This window comes from Dendrobates tinctorius, unplaced genomic scaffold (assembly GCF_039654945.1).
Source record: "Dendrobates tinctorius isolate UK_male_01 unplaced genomic scaffold, ASM3965494v1 ptg000057l, whole genome shotgun sequence".
NCBI lineage: Eukaryota > Metazoa > Chordata > Amphibia > Anura > Dendrobatidae > Dendrobates > Dendrobates tinctorius.
Genome location: NW_027361725.1, coordinates 6314362 through 6337295, shown reverse-complemented (window position 1 = coordinate 6337295; position 22934 = coordinate 6314362). Strand labels below are relative to the sequence as shown.

General features: G+C 41.0%; 1 protein-coding gene and 3 long non-coding RNA genes across 8 annotated transcripts in view; 2 read left to right on the top strand and 2 right to left on the bottom strand.

The window, feature by feature from the left end:
• Positions 1-1890: 1890 nt before the first annotated feature.
• LOC141091914 (uncharacterized) lies at positions 1891-19366 on the bottom strand. Its single transcript, XR_012232619.1, has 3 exons — positions 19257-19366; positions 3964-4105; positions 1891-2055 (listed from the first exon to the last, which is right to left on the bottom strand). It is a non-coding gene; the product is annotated as an uncharacterized lncRNA (long non-coding RNA).
• LOC141091912 (uncharacterized) lies at positions 2230-8609 on the top strand. The gene is made up of 3 exons (XR_012232617.1): positions 2230-2319; positions 3951-4175; positions 8454-8609. It is a non-coding gene; the product is annotated as an uncharacterized lncRNA (long non-coding RNA).
• Positions 14297-22934, top strand: part of BCL11B (BCL11 transcription factor B) — a 106574-nt gene continuing 97936 nt past the window's right edge. For 2 of the 5 annotated variants that reach the window (XM_073577689.1, XM_073577690.1), the window contains exon 1: positions 14298-14985. In XM_073577689.1, the coding sequence (XP_073433790.1) occupies positions 14928-14985 (58 nt within the window). In that variant the 5' untranslated portion in view covers positions 14298-14927. Of the gene's footprint in view, positions 14986-18274; positions 20442-22934 lie in introns of those variants that run through there. The other 3 variants (XM_073577688.1, XM_073577687.1, XM_073577691.1) reach the window with 3 other exon arrangements.
• On the bottom strand, positions 20356-21606 carry LOC141091913 (uncharacterized). Its single transcript, XR_012232618.1, has 2 exons — positions 21338-21606; positions 20356-20644 (listed from the first exon to the last, which is right to left on the bottom strand). It is a non-coding gene; the product is annotated as an uncharacterized lncRNA (long non-coding RNA).

The window sequence follows — 22934 nt, the reverse complement described above, 5'->3', positions numbered from 1 at the left end:
TGAGTTGCATCCATCAAACACCATACCTACTGTAAAGCATGGTGGTGGAAACATCATGCTTTGGGGCTGTTTCTCTGCAAAGGGGCCAGGACGACTGATCCGGGTACATGAAAGAATGAATGGGGCCATGTATCGTGAGATTTTGAGTGCAAACCTCCTTCCATCAGCAAGGGCATTGAAGATGAAACGTGGCTGGGTCTTTCAACATGACAATGATCCAAAGCACACCGCCAGGGCAACGAAGGAGTGGCTTCGTAAGAAGCATTTCAAGGTCCTGGAGTGGCCTAGCCAGTCTCCAGATCTCAACCCTATAGAAAACCTTTGGAGGGAGTTGAAAGTCCGTGTTGCCAAGCGAAAAGCCAAAAACATCACTCCTCTAGAGGAGATCTGCATGGAGGAATGGGCCAACATACCAACAACAGTGTGTGGCAACCTTGTGAAGACTTACAGAAAACCTTTGACCTCTGTCATTGCCAACAAAGGATATATCACAAAGTATTGAGATGAAATTTTGTTTCTGACCAAATACTTATTTTCCACCATAATATGCAAATAAAATGAAAAAAAAAACAGACAATGTGATTTTCTGGATTTTTTTTTCTCAGTTTGTCTCCCATAGTTGAGGTCTACCTATGATGTAAATTACAGACGCCTCTCATCTTTTTAAGTGGTGGAACTTGCACTATTGCTGACTGACTAAATACTTTTTTGCCCCACTGTATATCCGTAGCCAGCCAAAGATGCTGCAGCTCTGGCTTTATGTGTTATCTCCGAAGGCAGGGATAGTGAAGCAGCCGCAGAATGACTGCAGGGATCGCCTGACATAAAAAAAAAGTCATGAGAGCCCTGGGAGAGCCAGTTGCCGACACCGCTGGAACAGCACCTGCACTGGAGGTGGGAAGGCTATCGGTATTGGGTCTGTATTTTACACCTGATTGTTATTCAGCCAAAATCAGAGGAAAAGTATAATAGAAACCCGTCACCCCTTCTGTATTTCTCATCCACTCCAGGTTTTGGCTTACAAATATTGATGTGAAATACTGACCAAATACTGAACGTGGCCTTAGCGTTATTATTTTACAAGGGGAAACTTGAAAAAAGTAGTGGATAACTTCTTTTAATATTGTTCATTATTTATAGGGCCCCTACAAAACCACGGATATTAGAAACTGGCAATTGTTCCCTCATACAAAAACAGGTTTTTTTTCCATTATTTTTTTTGTGTAGGTGTCCACATCAATAGCAATCTGCTGATAATTGCATTTTTCTTGCACTTATTTTCAGTGCATTATTGATGCAGATTTTATGCTGTATTTTTTTAATTGCAGAAATGCTGGAATTTTGCACTCAGAAATGCAACTGCAGTTTTGACATGTTTCTTTGCCGACATGCATATTCTATGTATGATACCAAATCATTTAGAGCACTCTCTGGATAGATATTGCAAAATGTGCTCTGTACATTTCATTTTTTATTTCAACATTTACTTTTTTTCTCTTTCAGACATTTGTAGGAATTTTATGTCCATTTTAATCTTTATCTTCTTTTACTTCCCAACACTACCTAGTATTTTCCACATCACGTATATCTGTATATCTTTGAAAGATTTTTTTTCTTATTACGGTAATTAAAATCAACAAAATGTATTATTTTACCAAACGCTCCCCGGGGTCACAAGGCTGTCGATCATCCCCATGGAAAATCATTGAAATCGGCCAACTTTACCGGGGAAGTCGCACACAATCCCGATGGGAGCCCAAAAGGTCCCTCTGCCCTATATTTATAATGCCTCTGCTTTTCTAAATTTAGAAATATTATTAGAGTTTATAAAACATTTTTATTTAAAAATAAATACATTTTTTAAATTAAATTAAAAATTATTTGGCCAACTATATTCCATATATCCAAAGTGATTGCCTTAGATTAACGTAATATTTTCTTTACCTCCGTGATGATCAATGGCAGATCGAATTGTGGTTGTCTAATCTTGCTGTGGGCCGTAGTTTGTGGTTGAATACTGCTCCTCTCAGACCTGGCGGGATGTTTATTGAGCCCCTGTTGGAGAAATATTTTTTTTAATGATTGGCTATATGTTCGGTCTATGGTGAGAAAGTCTAGGACCCCCCCCACCCTGGGCCCAGCTGTAGACAATGGGCTGTGATGCCAGAGGCACAGGTCAAGGTTGTTAGGAAACTGCTATTGATCTCCCTTTGAACGTGAGACAGAGATAGCGAATAGACTAAAGGGGGAGCTGTGAGACAAGGCATTAGAGCTAATGATCACCAGCGACAGACAACTGAAAGCAAAGGAGGAGACAAGGTGAAAAAAAAACAGAAAAAAAGTAACATTTTTTGGTGTTTTTTACCCCCGAAACATTCAACAAAATCTAAAATATTGACTTCTTCATAAAACCTTCCATTCATAGAATAGAGAGTTTCCACCAGTTCTATTCTCCCAGCTGGGAAAGAGGAAATAGTTAAAAAGAATGCAAAAATATAGCAGAGCCGAGGATGTAATCAGGTGCAGTTCAGGGTCCTGATATCTATGACTTGCCATGATCTTAGAGATTGATCATGATGCATGCAAGGATTGGCAAGCAATATATATATATAGATAGATGCAGTCACAATAGTTTGCACCTGTTCACACTCGCTTCTTTCGTGTCACTTTTGTTTCTCTAGCATACATTTGGAGGTGACCACCTCCTCAGTTAGCTGTTCTCCTCCTATCAGCCTAGGGTTTCATTTAGATGTCTATGTTTTTTTCACGTACGCAGAAGAAAAAGTTGAGTATTATCGGTGTTTTGGATCCGCATTTCATCGGTGTTGGGCCCGAGGGTTAGTTTTTACCATCAGTAAATAAATGACAAAGCTACTTCTATACATGACACCGTAAGGGTATGTGCACACGATCCGGAGTTGCTGCAGGTTGGACGCTGCGTGCTTGTGCAGTATCCGACCCACAGCGTCCAGATGTTACAGCATAGTGGATGGGACTTCAAGAAATCCCATGCCCACTTTGTGTCCACAGACACCCGCGGATCACCTGCGGAGAAGGACACGCGGCGCATCTCTCCAGACAGCAGCATGTCTATTTATCTTGTGGAGACGCGAGTCTTTGCAAGAGAAATTTCACCCTTACAAAGTATTGGGCGCGGCGATTCCGCACGGATCAGTGATTACATGCGGATTCACCTGCGTTCAATAGACAGCAGCACTTTGGACACAGTGAACATGCCCTGGCTCCAGAGAGCTGCTAGTTCGGGATTGTGTGCCTTAGTGACAGACAGCACGTGGACGGTACACTGGTGCCAGCTGTGTGCTGGACAAGATTTTCACCAACCTATAGACTTGTACTGCAAATTTTCATAATTAAAAAACAGACATGTGAACAGTCCCATAGACTGTAATGAGTTTGTGTACTGTCCATGATAGAAGACGCAAGCGATACGCAGACATCTGAATCAGGTCTATTTAGCATTGGATCAAACCTGCACTTTACATTTGTAGTCATCTGACCCTACATAGGTATTTCTGAAATGGTTTAGGTCCTATCAGAAAAGGTTGCCTTGTCATGGCTGGTAGGTTCTCACGAATTGGCCAATATGTGTGCTAAGTACTTCAAAATGCTGCACATACAGTACATAAATGAATAAAGACCATAGTTTTTTCAGTATCTGATGTCTGGAGTGCTGCCATTTTTGCTGCAAGGAAAGATAGATAGATAGATAGATAGATAGATGATACTTAGAGATGTGTGCAGACACATGAGCTGACTATGCAGGATTATGGTTACAATGCACAAATTGTACTAGATTCTGAGGAATAGTGTAACACATCCATGTGTCACCATCTGAGAGAAATGCAACAATTTTTTATTTTTCATTCTACTTCCATCTGATTTTTCTGATATAAACTGTCTGAACTTTTTTTTTATCCATTGACTCTTAGGGTTCATACTCACTTGCAAGAGACTCGAAAACCTGGCACTGCAGCCGCACTTGGACTGGATGAAAATAGGACGGACTCTGGGACCGGAGACACAGATCTGTCTTTATAACTGATGTTTGTAAGGATCGATGAAAGTCTATGAGGTCATCAGTGTGCTGTTGGATAAAAAACCCGGACAGCAGTAAAAGACATGTCACACTGATGTGTGAATGCAGACTATAAAAGGTAGTAAAATAAATATATACATCAGTAACATAGCTTCCGAAGGGGCAGAGGGGTGGTGGACCTGGGCCCTGCGCTCTGAGGCGCCCACCTTGAGCTACACTACTATAACTGTATCGGTGTGCACAGCACGACCATAGAGTTAGGGTACCGTTACACCTAGCGATGCACCAGCGATCCCGACCAGCGATATGACGCGGTCAGGATCGCTGGTGCATCGCTAGGTGGTCGCTAGTGAGCTGCCACACAGGCAGATCTCACTAGCGACATCGCTGGGGACGGGGATCGCTACTTACCTGTCAGACGCGGCGATCCTGCGTCCTCCCGCCCGGCTCCACGCGTCGCTCGTTGGCGCCACAGGAAGCGCCCGACGAGGAATGGTCCAGGAGCTTCTCGCGCGATCAGCGATAACCAGCAGGGGAGCCGGTCGGAGGTAAGTATCGCATGCAGCGATATCGCTAGCAATATCGCTGCAACGTCACAAAATCGGTGACTTTACAGCGATATTGCTAGTAATATCGCAGTGTGTAACGGGGGCTTTATAATCTGCGGGCCCTTGAGCAAGAGGTGGAGGCGGGTCCCAGCACCAAAATCTGAGTAAGTTTAACTGTATGGGCTGGAAGCCGATACAGTTGAAAGCAATGATAAGACTGGGAGCTCCCTCTCCCATCATTCTGTGTCTGCCTCTGAGGTCATACACGCAGACACTAACAGCGGGCGTGATGACGTCAATACTTGGTGCCTGTTGAGCTGAAATGAGCAGGAGCTTGGAGTAGCAGGGAAGCGAGGTGAAGAAGTGAGTATTGTATTCTTTTTCATGGGCAGCGCATTATACTGTACAGAGGCTTTTGGGGAGTGCGCTATATTATATAGAGGCTTTGGGGCATGCATTATGCTGTATAGAAGCCTATGGGGAGTGCATTATACTATATGGAGGCCTATGAAGAGTTCATTATACTATATGGAGGCCTATGGGGAGTGCATTATACTATATAGAATAAACAGCGTTATAATAATAAATAATATAGTGGCCTATGGGGAGTTCATTATAGTATATGGAGGCCTTTGGGGGATGCATTATACTATATAGAGGCCTATTGGGGATGCATTATACTAAATGGAGACCTATGGAAAGTTCATTATATTATATGGAGACCTATGGGGAGTGCATTATATTATATGGAGGTCTATGGGAAGTGCATTATACTATATAGAGGCCTATGGGGAGTTCATTATACTATATGGAGGCCTATGGGGATGCATTATATTATATAGAGGCCTATGGGGATGCATTATACTAAATAGAGACCTATGGGGAGTTCATTATACTATATGGAGACCTATGGGAAGTGCATTATACTATATACAGTTGTGGCGAAAAGTATTGACCCCCCTGCAGTTTTGTCAGATAATACTCAGTTTCTTCCTGAAAATTATTGCAAACACAAATTCTTTGTTATTATTTTCATTTAATTTGTCTTAAATGAAAAATCACAAAAAGAATTGTCCTAAAGCCAAATTGGATATAATTCCACACCAAACATAAAAAAGAGGGTGGACAAAAGTATTGGCACTGTTTGAAAAATCATGTGATGCTTCTCTAATTTGTGTAATTAACAGCACCTGTAACTTACCTGTGGCACCTAACAGGTGTTGGCAATAACTAAATCACACTTGCAGCCAGTTAACATGGATTAAAGTTGACTCAACCTCTGTCCTGTGTCCTTGTGTGTACCACATTGAGCATGGAGAAAAGAAAGAAGACCAAAGAACTGTCTGAGGACTTGAGAAACCAAATTGTGAGGAAGCATGAGCAATCTCAAGGCTACAAGTCCATCTCCAAAGACCAGAATGTTCCTGTGTCTACCGTGCGCAGTGTCATCAAGAAGTTTAAAGCCCATGGCACTGTGGCTAACCGCCCTAGATGTGGACGGAAAAAAAAAATTGACAAGAGGTTTCAACGCAAGATTGTGCGGATGTTGGATAAAGAACCTCGACTAACATCCAAACAAGTTCAAGCTGCATTGCAGTCCGAGGGTACAACAGTGTCAACCCGTACTATCCGTCAGCGTCTGAATGAAAAGGGACTGCATGGTAGGAGACCCAGGAAGATCCCACTTCTTACCCCAAGACATATAAAAGCCAGGCTGGAGTTTGCCAAAACTTACCTGAAAAAGCCTAAAACGTTTTGGAAGAATGTTCTCTGGTCAGATGAGACAAAAGTAGAGCTTTTTGGGCAAAGGCATCAACATAGAGTTTACAGGAGAAAAAAAGAGGCATTCAAAGAAAAGAACATGGTCCTTAAAGTCAAACATGGCGGAGGTTCCCTGATGTTTTGGGTTTGCTTTGCTGCCTCTGGCACTGGACTGCTTGACTGTTTGCATGGCATTATGAAGTCAGAAGACTACCAACAAATTTTGCAGCATAATGTAGGGCCCAGTGTGAGAAAGCTGGGTCTCCCTCAGAGGTCATGGGTCTTCCAGCAGCACAATGACCCAAAATACACTTCAAAAAGCACTAGAAAATGGTTTGAGAGAAAGCACTGGAGACTTCTAAGGTGGCCAGCAATGAGTCCAGACCTGAATCCCATAGAACACCTGTGGAGAGATCTAAAAATGGCAGTTTGGAGAAGGCACCCTTCAAATATCAGGGACCTTGAGCAGTTTGCCAAAGAAGAATGGTCTAAAATTCCAGCAGAGCATTGTAAGAAACTCATTGATGGTTACCGGAAGCGGTTGGTCGCAGTTATTTTGGCTAAAGGTTGTGCAACCAAGTATTAGGCTGAGGGTGCCAATACTTTTGTCTGGCCCATTTCTGGAGTTTTGTGTGAATTGATCAATGTTTTGCTTTTTGCTTCATTCTCTTTTGTGTTTTTTTCATTTAAGACAAATTAAATGAAGATAATAATACCAAAGAATTTGTGTTTGCAATCATTTTCAGGAAGAAACTGAGTATTATCTGACAAAATTGCAGGAGTGTCAATACTTTTGGCCACAACTGTAGAGGCCTATGGGAAGTTCATTATACTATATTAAGGTCCATGTGAGTGCATTACACTATATGGAGGCCAATGGTGAGTGAATTACACTATATGGAGGCCTAAGAAGAGTGTATTATACTATATAGAGGCCTATGGGGAGTGCATTATACTATATAGAGGACTACTGGGTGCATAATACTATATGGAGGCTGTTTAGGGGGCTATCATAAAGTGTGGGGATTACAGTGAGGGAACATCAGTGTGGGAGCTAATCTGGGATCTTTACGCAGTGTGAGGGCCCTCATACAGTGTTGGAGCCATCAAACAATTTGGGGGTCAGTTTACTGTGTTGGGTTATTATACTGTGTATAGGGAAGCATAATACTGTGAAGAGGGGAGATGTACAGGGGGATGACTCAGGACATTATTAAATGTAAAGTGGGCACTTATTGTTATAGGAAAACTCGGGTTACTGTGACTGTCAAAGTGGCACATAGAGGACATTGTTACTTTCTAGGGGGCAAAATGTGGGCACTGTTTTATAGGGCTCTTGCACACGGCATTACTATATTCTAGAGGGTTGTTTTACCACCTAGAGGGCACACAGCAGGTGCAGTAATGGGGACACATAAGGCAGCAGCGGCCCAGCATTGGGGTATCAGCAGGATAAGGAGATTGTGCAGGTTGGGGATAGATGGGGACGGTGCAGGAAATGTGAGAAGTGAAATGTGTCTTTGGCTGGAGAAGTTGTCTTGTTGTTGTGGGCCAGATGCAAAAGATGTGAAAAGTCAACCACTCCATCAGACAGACCGTTCTCTGTAAGCCACTATGTGTAACTGTGCTGTAATCTCTTATATGTTCTGCAGGATTGATCTCTCCCTCTACATGGTCACCATATGGCGGTAATATCAGTGTATGTCCAACGCTATATAGGATATAGATATATATGATAGATGCATTACACCGATATCTGGCTGCATTGAAAGGACACATAACACATTTCCCGGCATTATGAACGATGCTCTGGGCAGGGATTTCTCTGTCATCGTGTCATTTTCCTCTTCTGCCTAATCCTCCAATCACTCATGATACTTTTCTTGACTAACAATCCTGCCTGTGTAGAGTAGATTGTAAGCTCCATGACTCAGAAAGCCCAGGTTGTAACTTTGTAAGGAGCACAGACGTAGCAGATCTGTTCCCCCCCCAATAAGCCCTCTAATGCTACTTTGACATGATTCCGAACGTTTCCATCGGACAATCTCAGCTCTGCTATATCTCTCGCTCTCTATTTTTTCTCCTAGGAATTGCCCAGATGAGGAACGTATATAAAGCATGAAGTCCCTTCTGTTCCCTGTGTCCTCATTTATTCATATTCTAAACTTTGTGCATTCCTGACAAGGCCTGCGTGACCCCCTGACATCCATCATTATGACAGCAGGTGGGGCCCGGGGTGCAGACTTTAGGTAAGATGGCAGGAGAGAAGTGGAGGAATGGAATATGAAGAAGAGGTGTTGCATGTCTTCCCCTCCCTTCATCCACCACTGAGGACATCCCTATTCATAACCACCATGCCAGTAATTATATCATTAACTCCTCCATTGCTGCATTCCAGGCGAGAACCATTCAATGGCGAAAAGAATTTAATTCAACTCCAATCCACACGGAAAATTTGTAAACTATTGCACGCTGTCAATGAAAAGGGATTTTTCTTTCTTCTTTAACCTTTTCTTTGCTGCCATCTTATGGCAAGGAATAGGTTAAAATAAAAAAAGACATTCCTTGACCAGCTGAGCAGTAACAGCACCATGCTGGTTTCTGTAAAAGGATAGATCAGGAATAAGTTTGAATGTGCTGGACTTTGTTAGAAATCTGCCTGGGGGACAGAAGGGTGATGAGATAAACCTTTTCTATTCCCTTTCCCTTCCCCCCCACCTTGCCCTGACAGCCTGGACCCCTGCTGGGCCCTGGACATACAGAGCCTTTGCTTATCATATGGTCCCCCCCCCAGATGAGATATTGATGGCGATTGACGATCAGATGAAAGGGAAAAAGAGGGGGGGGCGATGTGTCAATTTATCTATTTTTTCTAGATCAAAGTGCAATAACGTAGGGCAGGGGCAAAAAAAAAAAAAGAAGAAAAAAAATTAAGAAAAGATAATAAAAAATATATAATGGGTTTAGTATGGGAAAGTATCATTAGGTATGGCGTGGCGAGGCTCAGTATGAGTGTTACAGAATAATATCATATAGATACAAGACGATATAATAAATAGAACGGAAACAGTATCAGTTTGGAAATGAGCGTCTCCGCTAGGTGAACAGACATGCTGCGGTCTAGAAAGACATGCCACATGTCCGGTTTAGCGGGTGTGTCACCCGTGTATTAGGACGCATAGTGGAGACGGGATTTCATAAAATCCCCTCCACTATGCTGTAACATCTGGACGCTGCGGATTAAACGCTGCGGTTGTACGCAGCGTCCAATCTGCAGCAAATCCTGATGCAATCCGCCACGTGTAAACTCACCCTTAGACAGTCGCAACACATCCAGGGATTTCCTAACAAACAGACAACCCCTGCATGCGTTGCAGCTGTCAAACAGCCGCGAGACATGCACCAGCGGTGATTTGAAAATAGTATAAATAGTATTCAAGTACGCCGAAGATACTCAGGTAGCACCCGAGCATGCTCATATAACACCTTATCCGAGCACACTCGCTCATCACTAATTCACATATAACAGTGTGATAAAATATTAAAAAATAAATAAAATAAATCAGAAAAGTATAGAATAATATAATACAGTATAACATACTGTATATAGTATAAAAAATATAAGATACCATATATTATTACATCCCAAGCTGGTTTGGCATGACATTATCTGACGCTATATATGATGCAAGGTATGACATAGCGGCAAAAGGCATGAAATCAATTCATACAGCACGATACGGCATGGTGTTATACGCTCCTGTAAGACACGGGGTACAATGTCCTATGGCATGGTGTTTTATAAATCAAAGGGACAAACTGTATAATGCAACATGATATAGGGTTCCATGTGGCATGATATCATATATTACTATATATATATATATATATACTGTATATATATACAGACCGGAGAGGCCCATGTGCAAGAGGGGTTCATGGGCCCTTTGCAGTCTAATAGCTGCTCAAAATGCACAATTCCTTCTGTTTTAGAGATAGAAATAGGCCTCTATATATAGATATATACAAGAGGTCATAGATATATGGAAGAATATCTCATAATGTGAGTGGTGTGGCAAAATATGATATCATACAATATGATATATGGAATGATGTGGCATAATATTATATAGAACTAGATGATTTATAGCAAAACATATTACAATATGGCTAATAGAGCAATATACTATATCATATCATATTAAATATGGTGCAATATGGCAAAATGTTTTCTAATTTGATATGATATAATACAACCTGATATATAATATTCAGTGGTGTGGCTGATTGGGCATGATATACAATGTACTATGATATCATTTAATACAATATGATATATGGTACGATGTGACATGACGCTATAGAATACAATATCACATAAGGTAATTTATTCTATGGCATGATATTATGTATTACAGTAAAATATATGGAATGATATGGCAGAATATGATATAATACAATATGATATATGGCATGATTTGGGTGATGGGACATGATAATATATGATACGATAGATGGTACAATATGTCATGATGTTTTTTTCTAATGTAATATGATATATGGTGCATTATGGAATAATATGATATAATGCAACGATATGTGATATTCAATAGTATGGGTGATATGATTTAATACCATGTGATATGTGGGATGATATGGCAGAATATGATACGTACAATATGATATATGGCACACTACAGTATGCTATAATACATTGACATATAAGGGGATATGGCACGATATGATACATACAATATGATATATGGCACAATATGCTATAATACAGTGATATATGGGGGATATGGCATGATATGATACATATGATATATGGCACAATATGCTATAATACAGTGATATATAGGGGATATGGCACGATATGATACATACAATATGATATATGGCAAAATATGCTATAATACAGTGATATATGGGGCATATGGCATGATATGATACGTACAATATGATATATGGCACAATATGCTATAATACAGTGATATATAGGGGATATGGCATGATATAATACATACAATATGATATATGGCACACTATGCTATAATACTGTGATATATAGGGGAAATGGCAAAATATTATACATACAATATGATATATGGCACAATATGCTATAATACAGTGATATATAGGGGATATGTCATGATATAATACATACAATATGATATATTGCACAATATGCTATAATATACAGTGATATATAGGTGGATATGGCAGAATATTATACATACAATATGATATATGGCACAATATGCTATAATACTGTGATATATAGGGGAAATGGCAGAATATTACACATACAATATGATATGGCACAATATGCTATAATACTGCAACATATAGGAGGATATGGCAGAATATGACATGTGGCACAATATGCTATAATACAGTGATATATGGAATAATTCAGTGTATTATATAAAGCTGCATGCATGATGATATCCAGTATGATATGGCACAGAACGGGAGATATGGCATGTGATATAACGTGGCATGGTATGGATGACACGGATTATATAAGGGTATAGGATATCATAAAATCAGAATGTAATCCATCATTTCTTCCAAACTTTTCACCCAGGTCTATAAGACATGCCAGATATATATGGAATAAGAAAATAATAATTTAAAAAAAAATCACCGCCTCTATTATTATAATGTATTAGACATGCAACATGTCCCCCCCCAAAAAAAGAAGAAAAGTGACCCCCCCCTACATTATGATACCCAGAAACCCCCAAAATGCAACAAAGCAGCACAAGAGAAACTAATCTGCACCATCAGGGACTGAAACTGCACATCTCCCCAGACCAAGGTACTGACGACATCTGTAAAACACGACTTGCCCTTTTTTTAAATTTAAATTGGCACGATGAAGTGAAATAAAAACATTCCACGTCGATCTGTCTCAGTTTTTGAAAAAATAAAAAATAAATATAATAAACAAATATGACATAAAATATAGAAAAACAAAGAGGTGACGAGAATAAACAGATGGAGGGTCGGGCGCGGACATTATTTTGTGTGTATTTAAGATGAAGTGAAGCGATGCAGGCGACAGAATCACCGGTTCCTAGTTCCACTTTCTACTTCATCATGTGTGACTGCTCGGGTAATGGGCAGACTTGGATGTAATAATTAAAAAAAATGAATGTTTCCACGCAGACGACAATATTGCAAGTGGTTCCGAGCGTCTCTAATGTATCTGAATGCGCCAACGACAATTAAGCAGTTTAACCTCTTGCAGGATGGAGACAGTAGGATGTCCTCCGAGGAAGGGAATAGCTGCGCCTCATTGTCTAATCTGCGATTTTGTGATGTATATGACGCCGCCGCCATATATGAGCATTATTACCGTATACATATTCATGGATGGCATCGCTCGCAGTAGCTGCAGGCTTGGGCGCGCCATTAATTGCTATTTTACATGTATTTCCAACGGTTAAGCCTTTGCCGGTTACTCAGATGGCACGGACAGATGTTGCCGGAGCCGGCGCCGTCCTTTTTTTTTCGTTTCATGTCGTAAATTAGGTAAAGCAAATATTAATCTAAAGTGAAGGAATATAAAGAGTGAGGTTTGTCGCTACTGTATGGGGAGCACAGTCATGTGGAACCCGCCTGGAGGATGGGAGGATGGAGCTGAGCAGCTCACTACTTTCCAAGATGGGCAAACAATTCTGCAATGGAGGTGGGTTAACCCCCTTTATGCCAGGTGACGTCTACAGTACACAGATATTACTATACGCACACATGACATCCCCGCTCCTCTCTGGTAGATTGTAAGCTCTCTGGGGCAGAGATGTGTTAGGTATGGAGGGTATATAGTGCTGAGGAATAGGAGGCTGCTGTGCAAAGGATTGTACAGGTAGATAGATAGATAAATAGATAGATGATAGATAGATAATAGAGAGATAATAGTTAGATAGATAATAGATATTAGATGATAGATAGATAATAGAGAGATAATAGTTAGATAGATAATAGATATTAGATGATAGATAGATAATAGATATTAGATGATAGATAGATAATAGATGTTAGATGATAGATAGATAGATAATAGATATTAGATGATAGATAATAGATATTAGATGATAGATAGATAATAGATATTAGATGATAGATAGATAGATAATAGATGTTAGATGATAGATAGATAGATAATAGATATTAGATGATAGATAGATAGATAATAGATGTTAGATGATAGATAGATAGATGAAACAGATAGTAGATAGTAGATTGATGGATAATAGAGATAGATAGACAGATGATATATCGATAATGGATAGATAGATAATAGAAAGATATTAGATAGATAGATAATAGATAGATAGATATGGCATAGATAGATAATAGATGATAGATAGATAGATAATAGATGATATGAGATAGATGATAGATAGATATGGCATAGACAGATAATAGATGATATATAGATAGATAATAGATAATATATGAGATAGATAACAGATAATAGATAGATAGGTAATAGATTATATATAACTCCTTCTCATGTACAGCACCATGGAAGCAATGGTGCTTTCTAAATAAATAATAATAATAATATAATAGATAGATAATAGATGATATAAGAGATAAATAGATAAGCCCCATTTTGTACCCTTTCCCCAGCTCTTCCTTTCACAAGTGTTAACCCTTCACTAGCTGCCATTTGGGTTATAAAGCGTTAAGCCATGTGTCAAAAAACAAGTGCCATCTCCTCCCGCGTTGTCTTCCTTGCAGCCATTAACCCCTTTTCCTCTAGTGCAGGGCAGTGGCCGGCAGGAGGGCAGGGCGCCCTGTGGCCGGGCTTCCCTCCTCCTGCCTTGTGTACACCCAGCAGCACCGTGCATGCAGGCAGGGTACAATGTTAAAGAGCCACCACTAGTCGCCCCCAGTGCTCCTCAGTCTCTGGGTCTTTTTGTCTCTGGTGCAGATTAAACGTCACGTCCGTACTTGAACTTGAATTTTATCCCATTGTACAGAGGCAGCCCCAGCCATAGAGAGACAGAGAGCTCCCAGAGAACCAGGACTCCGCCATCTTCACCATGAAATAGTCCTCCCCCCAGTGCCAGCCAAGTGGAGCAGTGCAAAGTGCTGGCCAGTCAATTGCAGGGCAGTGCCAGGCTGACTGCTAGCAGCAGACACTCTCTGGTGGCAGCAGGGTCAGCTCCCCCTCTGGCAGTGTCAGTGATTATTCTTATTTTGTATTTGATGTTTATTCTTGTTTTCTCCCATTTTTTGTGCACTGGTCTTTTTCGCTGTGGCATTGATGGGAGAAGTGCCATTGGAGTGGGCACCGGCATTTAGTAACTTGGAGGAGAAGTGCTGCCTGGCACAGAGGGGGCACCCACGGCTCCTGCTCTGCTGAATTTTTTATTTTTTTATTTTTTTTTTTATTTTAAGAAGAAGAAGGCACCAGGAGGAGGAAGCAAGAGATCAGAGAGCGAAGGAGCAGGAGGAGGAGGAAGAAGGTGCTGGGAGAGGAGGAAGGAGTCCCCCGGTTGGCTTGCAGATCTCCGGGCGATGCCACTGTAAATGCCACTGCAATGTCCCGTCGCAAGCAAGGGAACCCTCAGCACTTATTACAAAGGGAAATCATTCCACGTAAGTGCCTGCATGGTCGGGGGGCACTGCTGCTGCCAGGCTGCACGGGAGCCTGGAGGAAAAAGTTTGGCACTGGGGGGAAGTTGGGAAAGTTGCAGGAGGACGCATGTGATTCTCTTTTTTTGACAGATCCTCTCTCCATTCATTTTTATGCTTTTCCCCTGGTCTTCTGATACCAGAAGCTGCAGATCTAATGAAGCATAGTGGCCTTTGTCCCGATCAGATTGCACTGATCTCTCTGTACAATGCGATCGGATGCAATTTAGCAGCAATTAGCATCGGATCTGCCTCGCAGTGCTGCATTAGTGACTCTTCCTGCAATGCTTGGCACCTAGGACTTGTACGGCTTGTATCACTTTCTACAGTGCATTGGTTATCATCAATCAGTTCTGGTTGTCATTATTTGCAGTGCCACATGGGTTAAAACTTGGCCCAACCTGGTTCGTTTTCCCTTATAGTGACCAGATTGCATTTATCGCTATACCATGCAAATAACTGGAAATTAGGGATTTGAGGCAGGTTTGGGCATCTTGGATAACACCAGGTTGCACAGATCAGGTCATGCAATGCAATCTGTTATAGTTATTAATGCAAGATTGCAAGGATCAGATTGCACAGATCACTTCCTACAATGAAATCTGATAGTTATAATTATTAAAAGATTGCACAGATCAGGCCATGCAATGAAATCTGATAGTTATAATTATTAAATTATTGCACAGATCAGGTCATGCAATGTGATCTGTTATAATAAAAGATTGCACAGATCAGGCCATGCAATGTGATCTGTTATAATAAAAGATTGCACAGATCAGGCCATGCAATGTGATCTGTTATAATAAAAGATTGCACAGATCAGGTCATGCAATGTGATCTGTTATAATAAAAGATTGCACAGATCAGGCCATGCAATGTGATCTGTTATAATAAAAGATTGCACAGATCAGGCCATGCAATGTGATCTGTTATAATAAAAGATTGCACAGATCAGGTCATGCAATGTGATCTGTTATAATAAAAGATTGCACAGATCAGGCCATGCAATGTGATCTGTTATAATAAAAGATTGCACAGATCAGGCCATGCAATGTGATCTGTTATAATAAAAGATTGCACAGATCAGGTCATGCAATGTGATCTGTTATAATAAAAGATTGCACAGATCAGGCCATGCAATGTGATCTGTTATAATAAAAGATTGCACAGATCAGGCCATGCAATGTGATCTGTTATAATAAAAGATTGCACAGATCAGGCCATGCAATGTGATCTGTTATAATAAAAGATTGCACAGATCAGGCCATGCAATGTGATCTGTTATAATAAAAGATTGCACAGATCAGGCCATGCAATGTGATCTGTTATAATAAAAGATTGCACAGATCAGGCCATGCAATGTGATCTGTTATAATTATAATAAAAGATTGCACAGATCAGGCCATGCAATGTGATCTGTTATAATAAAAGATTTCACAGATCAGGCCATGCAATGTGATCTGTTATAATAAAAGATTGCACAGATCAGGCCATGAAATGTGATCTGTTATAATAAAAGATTGCACAGATCAGGCCATGCAATGTGATCTGTTATAATAAAAGATTGTACAGATCAGGTCATGCAATGTGATCTGTTATAATAAAAGATTGCACAGATCAGGCCATGCAATGTGATCTGTTATAATAAAAGATTGCACAGATCAGGTCATGCAATGTGATCTGTTATAATAAAAGATTGTACAGATCAGGTCATGCAATGTGATCTGTTATAATAAAAGATTGCACAGATCAGGCCATGCAATGTGATCTGTTATAATAAAAGATTGCACAGATCAGGTCATGCAATGTGATCTGTTATAATAAAAGATTGTACAGATCAGGTCATGCAATGTGATCTGTTATAATAAAAGATTGCACAGATCAGGCCATGCAATGTGATCTGTTATAATAAAAGATTGTACAGATCACTTCATGCAATGGAATCTGTTACAATGATTAAAAGTTTGCAAGGATCCGATTGCACAGATCACTTCATGCGATGCAATCTAGTACAGTTGTAATTATTAAAAGATTGCAAGGATCCGATTGCACAGGTCATTTTATAGAAAATAAATCAATATCATTATTATTCCTGCGGCAAAGAATATTGTCAGATTGCACAGCACTGAGGCTGAAGACCTGAAATGTGCAGCTAAAAGTTGGAAGGGTAAAGGAGGGGATCCTAGGGAGGTGGGCAGGACAGGCTGGGGGAAAGCTAATGACAAACACATGGTTCTAACAGAATTACAACTGCCTGGTTGTAAAATGGAAATGCAACCAAACTGGCAGCAGAGTCTGGGGAGGGAGAGAGGAGGGGTGCTGGATCAATGTATTAGGAGGGGAGGGAGACTGCACAGTGGAGATGGGGCAGTGAGCTCTCCCATGGAGCTGGCACTCACTTGGCCTGGGTTGCTGCAAACCTGGCAGAATAAAGTTCCCGGACAAGAGGCAGTAATGGGGCCCGTGTGAAGAATGCAGGGAAGCGGGCTTCTAAACTTTTCCTATCGCTAGTCTGCAGCCCATGTGTGTGCCAAGTCGCCTACAAAAGGGCACAAGACACCTGTAATGGCGGGAATTGGCACACTTTTTGATATGCGTGACGTCTATTTGCCAGCGAGCACGGTTACAATTAGGATAAACGTATGTTAGAAAAATATCCATGCTCCATACGTAACCACAGCAAGGCAAAAAGCCCGTATAATGCAGGGCGACGCCGAGCCACCAGCTTATAATCTATCTGTGACTTGAAAAGTAGTAAATCCCCCATATATGCGAGCACAGAGGCGGCCTGGCGTCATGTATGGCCCATTACAAGTTTAGGCTCGGTGTTTCGGCGTGTCGTTGGCGCGGTGTGTAAAATAAAAGGCACCACATGATAAAGTGTGAATGTCATGTGTTAGTATAGTGCTGCACACATGGTCGTGTAGTGCGGCATCACATGTATTTAGCTCGGCTTTATGCTATATAGCCAGGCATCGAGCATTAATACTGCTGTATACCTGCTGTGACCATGCAGATCTGTAATGGCTGACTGTAGTCAATAAATTTGGTGGTTGGTCATTAGTGTCGTGTTCATGCAGGATGGGGGACATGGGGACAACATGGAGGTCATACATGTGGACAGGGTTGTGTTCATACATACAGAACATGGATACAACATGGAGGTCATACATGTAGACAGGGTTGTGTTCATACATACAGAACATGGATACAACATGGAGGTGGACAGGGTTGTGTTCATACATACAGAACATGGATACAACATGGATACAACATGGAGGTTATACATGAGGACAGGGTTGTGTTCATACATACAGAACATGGATACAACATGGAGGTCATACATGTAGACAGGGTTGTGTTCATACATAAAGTACATGGGGACAACATTTAGGTCATACATTTGGAAAGGGTTGTGTTCATAAAGGATGGGGGACATGGGGATGGGGACAACATGGAGGTCATATTCATGTGGACAGGGTTGTGTTCATACATACAGTACATGGGGACAACATGGAGGTCATACATGTGGACAGGGTTGTGTTCATACATACAGTACATGGGGACAACATGGAGGTCATACATGTGGACAGGGTTGTGTTCATACATACGGTACATGGGGACAACATGGAGGTCATACATGTGGACAGGGTTGTGTTCATACATACGGTACATGGGGACAACATGGAGGTCATACATGTGGACAGGGTTGTGTTCATACATACGGTACATGGGGACAACATGGAGGTCATACATGTGGACAGGGTTGTGTTCATACATACAGAACATGGGGCAGCATTGGGGTCATACATTTGGACAGGACTATGTTAATACAGGACAGGACACATGGGGATAGTATCATGGTCATACATGTAGACAGGGTTGTGTTTGTATGTATAGTATGAGGTCAAACATGTGGAAAGAACTTCATTCATACATGTGGTGTGTAGAGACTGCATTGTGGTCATACACTTGGATTGGACAATGTTCATATCTGGCCAGGTACAGGGGTTCAGTACCCCGTGGTAATACAGGTGAACAGGGTTGTGTTCATACACATCGCACATAGTGACCGCATTGAGGTCATACATATGGACAGGGTTGTGTTCATACATACAGCACACAGGGCAGCATTGTATTCATACATATAGTACATGGCGATAGCATCGCGGTCATACATGTGGATAGGACTTCGCTCATACATATGGTAGATAGGGACAAGATTGTGTACTTACGTGTTAGCAGGACTTTCTTGATACATGGAGATAAGACTGGGTTCATACATGGGAATAGGACTGAGTTCACACTTGGGGAAAGGCTAATGTTCATACATGGCATGGAACACGTGGATAGGACTATATAAATACATGTGCCGTGTGCATACATTGCTCATACATGTTCTAACGCGCAGGAATGTGTTCATACGTATATGTAGGACAGCACTCGTACATGTGCTAGTATGCAGGAGTGCATTCATACACGTGGCTCCGACTTGGTTTATTGTGGAGAGACGTGTTCATGTCTGGGCTGTTCCTACATGCATACAGGACACTTGACTGCCCCTACGTTGTTACACATCCATTCTTGAGGGTCCATGGGCTCGGGATTCTTCTCATACACAGGCTTGGGATTGCGTCCATACATGGTGCCTATACCGACAGGACCGTGTTCATACATGGGGTCAGAGTTGTGTTCATACATGGGCAAAATAGGGACAAGGGTCCGGAGGCTCTGAGCACAAGGAGACAGGAGCCCAGGGTCCAGCTCATTTTCCCACCCCTGCTCGGGCTTCACAAGCGGCTGCATGGTCTCCTTTTCATCCTGGCCCCTTCTACCTTTTAAAAAATAAAAGTGTAAAGACTCCCACGGCCCCTGTCTTCCCATCCCTTAGGTGTCTGCTGTGTCTGGGGGACTGTAGCAAGGGGAGAGCCGGGGAAGGCAGAATATTTATGGAAGATTTTAACAAATTTAAATAAATAAATATATATAGGGATATATAAGGGATTCTCTCCCCTCCCCTGGCTTGCTGGGGAGAGCTGCCTGCTCCGCTACCAGCCTTTCCTTCTCTCCCTGTTCCATGTTTCTTCCCCTCTTATTTGGATTATTTTTTGTTTTCATATATGGCAATTTATATAGATTTTAGCTATATTTTTGGAGATGGGATCGTCTCTCCTCTGTGGTGTATTTTTGCACCTCTTGGTGTAGAGATCTGCTCATTCATTCCTGGGTCCAATATTTGGTTTTAAATTGTAACATTTTTCATTTTTTTTTTTCCCGTGTATTTAAATTTTCGATCTCTGGATGGTATCATAGATGGAAGCTTTAAATGCAGAGGGCTGTCATTGTTTTTTTTATTTTTTTATAATTTTTATTAAACCTCCCCACCAAATATGTCCTGGATGCAGGGGGACGTGAATCAGGTAGGAATATATTTTGCTGTTTACATCTCTCCTGATCTTGGGACTATTGATCAGTGATCCAGAAATGACATCATTGGAGGGATTTGAATATTCATGAAGTTGGCGTTGGCAGACGGCATAACCCCTTCTTTGCCACAGTCGATCATGGTGCGTGCACCCTCGGTCACGCTCTAGGTTAATGATTTCTGCTCTTGATTGAAGAACTTTGAAAAATGAAAAAAAAATTACAACATTGTTGCAAAATTTGGGGAGATTTTTTTTTGCATTTTCTTCAAATGTCTGCTATATATATGTTTTTTTCCTGTTTATATGGTATTTGACCTAAGCTTTTTATCCTATACGAATGCAAGTGTTTGCATTGGCACTGTAGTTTTGTATAGGCATGCCTGTAGATTTTTGCAAATTTAGAAACGGGTTAAGTAGGGTTGGGGTTCCCCCTACTCCACGCCCAAGGGATTAGCAAATTATGCAAAGGGAAAAAAAATGACAATGTGATCTCCGTACCTTACGTGGAGTCCTAATTGAAAAAGAAAAAAAGGGACGTGTCGGGGTTTGTGATAGATTTGCAAGTTAGAGACATTTAAAGGGACCTGGTAGGTTGGATATCAGGAGCTGTAGTATATTGATTGTATACGGCGTACGCTGCTGCCTGGCTCCCTTATTGGATTCTACTGTGGATTAGCTTGCATCTCCTGAATAAACAAGGCAGCGTTACTTACTGGCCAGAAACCTGAAAACAAGTGATCCCAAGCAGCATGCGGCCGGCCCTACTGGTGCAGACCCGAGTTGCAAATAATATATAACCAGACCGATATGTAATAATCAGAATCATAAATAAAGCAAGAAACCTGAAGGGGTGAGCGAGGGAAAGCGTCCATGTTGTAGCATGAAAATACCTGCAGATGTGGTGGAGAGAGAGTAGTCAAACCAGTTTTTATTGTTTATTGTGTAAAAGCCCTCTGGTTTGTGTTATATAGGAATCTGGTGACTGGGACGAGTGAGCGCGCTGCATCAGATGCCTATCACCTTATAGGCTCGCACTGAATTGGCACAAAAAAAAAGAAAAAGGTCGCTCTTCTACCTGCATGCGTTGGGGATGGCGGACTGTCGTGTTTTGTAGTTAAGAACAGCAAACCACAGGGGTGAATGGTGACCTATCTGTAATAATCGCTGAGGAGGGATTTTCGCTGATACTCAGGCCTACGTCCTCATCACTGCACTGAGCACTGATCGGCCTGGATGATAACAACCAAGTCATGAGCAAAGTTTCCTAGTTTACGTTACACCTATGTTAGGGGAATAGTGCAGTGTATAGTGTGTGGACGTGTACAGTACATGTGCTTTTGTATGTGTATACAGTATTTGTGCTTATGTATGTGTGTGTGTAATGTGTGTACAGCGTATGTGCTTGTGTGTGTAAATTGTGTACAGTATATGTGCTTATGTGTGTGTACAGTATATGTGCTTATGTGTGTGTAATGTGTACAGTATATGTGCTTGTGTGTAATGTGTGTACAGTATATGTGCTTGTGTGTGTAATGTGTGCACAGTATATGTGCTTGTGTGTGTAAATTGTGTACAGTATATGTGCTTATGTGTGTGTACAGTATATGTGCTTATGTGTGTGTAATGTGTACAGTATATGTGCTTGTGTGTGTAATGTGTGTACAGTATATGTGCTTGTGTGTGTAATGTGTGCACAGTATATTTGCTTGTGCGTGTAATATATGTACAGTATATGTGCTTGTGTGTGTAATGTGTGTACAGTATATGTGCTTGTGTATGTAATGTATGTACAGTATGTGCTTGTGTGTGTAATGTGTTTACAGTACATGTGCTTGTGTGTGTACAGTATATGCGCTTATGTGTATGTGTGTAGTGTACATGTGCTTGTGTGTACAGTACATGTGCTTAACTATGTATATGGGTGTACAGTACATGTGCTTATATATGTGTGCACAGTATATGCCTGTGTACCTGTGCTTTTATATTGCGTATGTGTGTACAGTACATGTGATTTTATATGTGAGTAAAGTACATGTGCTTATCTATGTGTATGTGTGTACAGTATATGTGCGTGTGTGTGTAGTACATGTGCTTTTATATTGTGTATATATGTACAGTATATGTGCATACATGTATGTACAATACAAGTGCTTATATGTTTGTGTGTACAGTACGTATATCTGTGTGTACAGTACATGTGCTTATATATGTGTACGTGTGTACAGGATATGGGCTTGTATATGTGTATGTATGTACAGTAATGTGTATATGTACAGCATGTGTGCATACATGTGTGTACAAGTGCTTATATGTGTGTGTGTACAGTATGTAGTCTTATATATGTGTGTACAATACATGTACTTTTATATGTGTTTATCTGTGTACTGTATCTGTGAATGTATATGTTTAATGTGTTTATGAATAGCCATGTGTACATTACATTATATCTATCAGTCTACTATTATAATTTTCTGTATCTAACTTTCA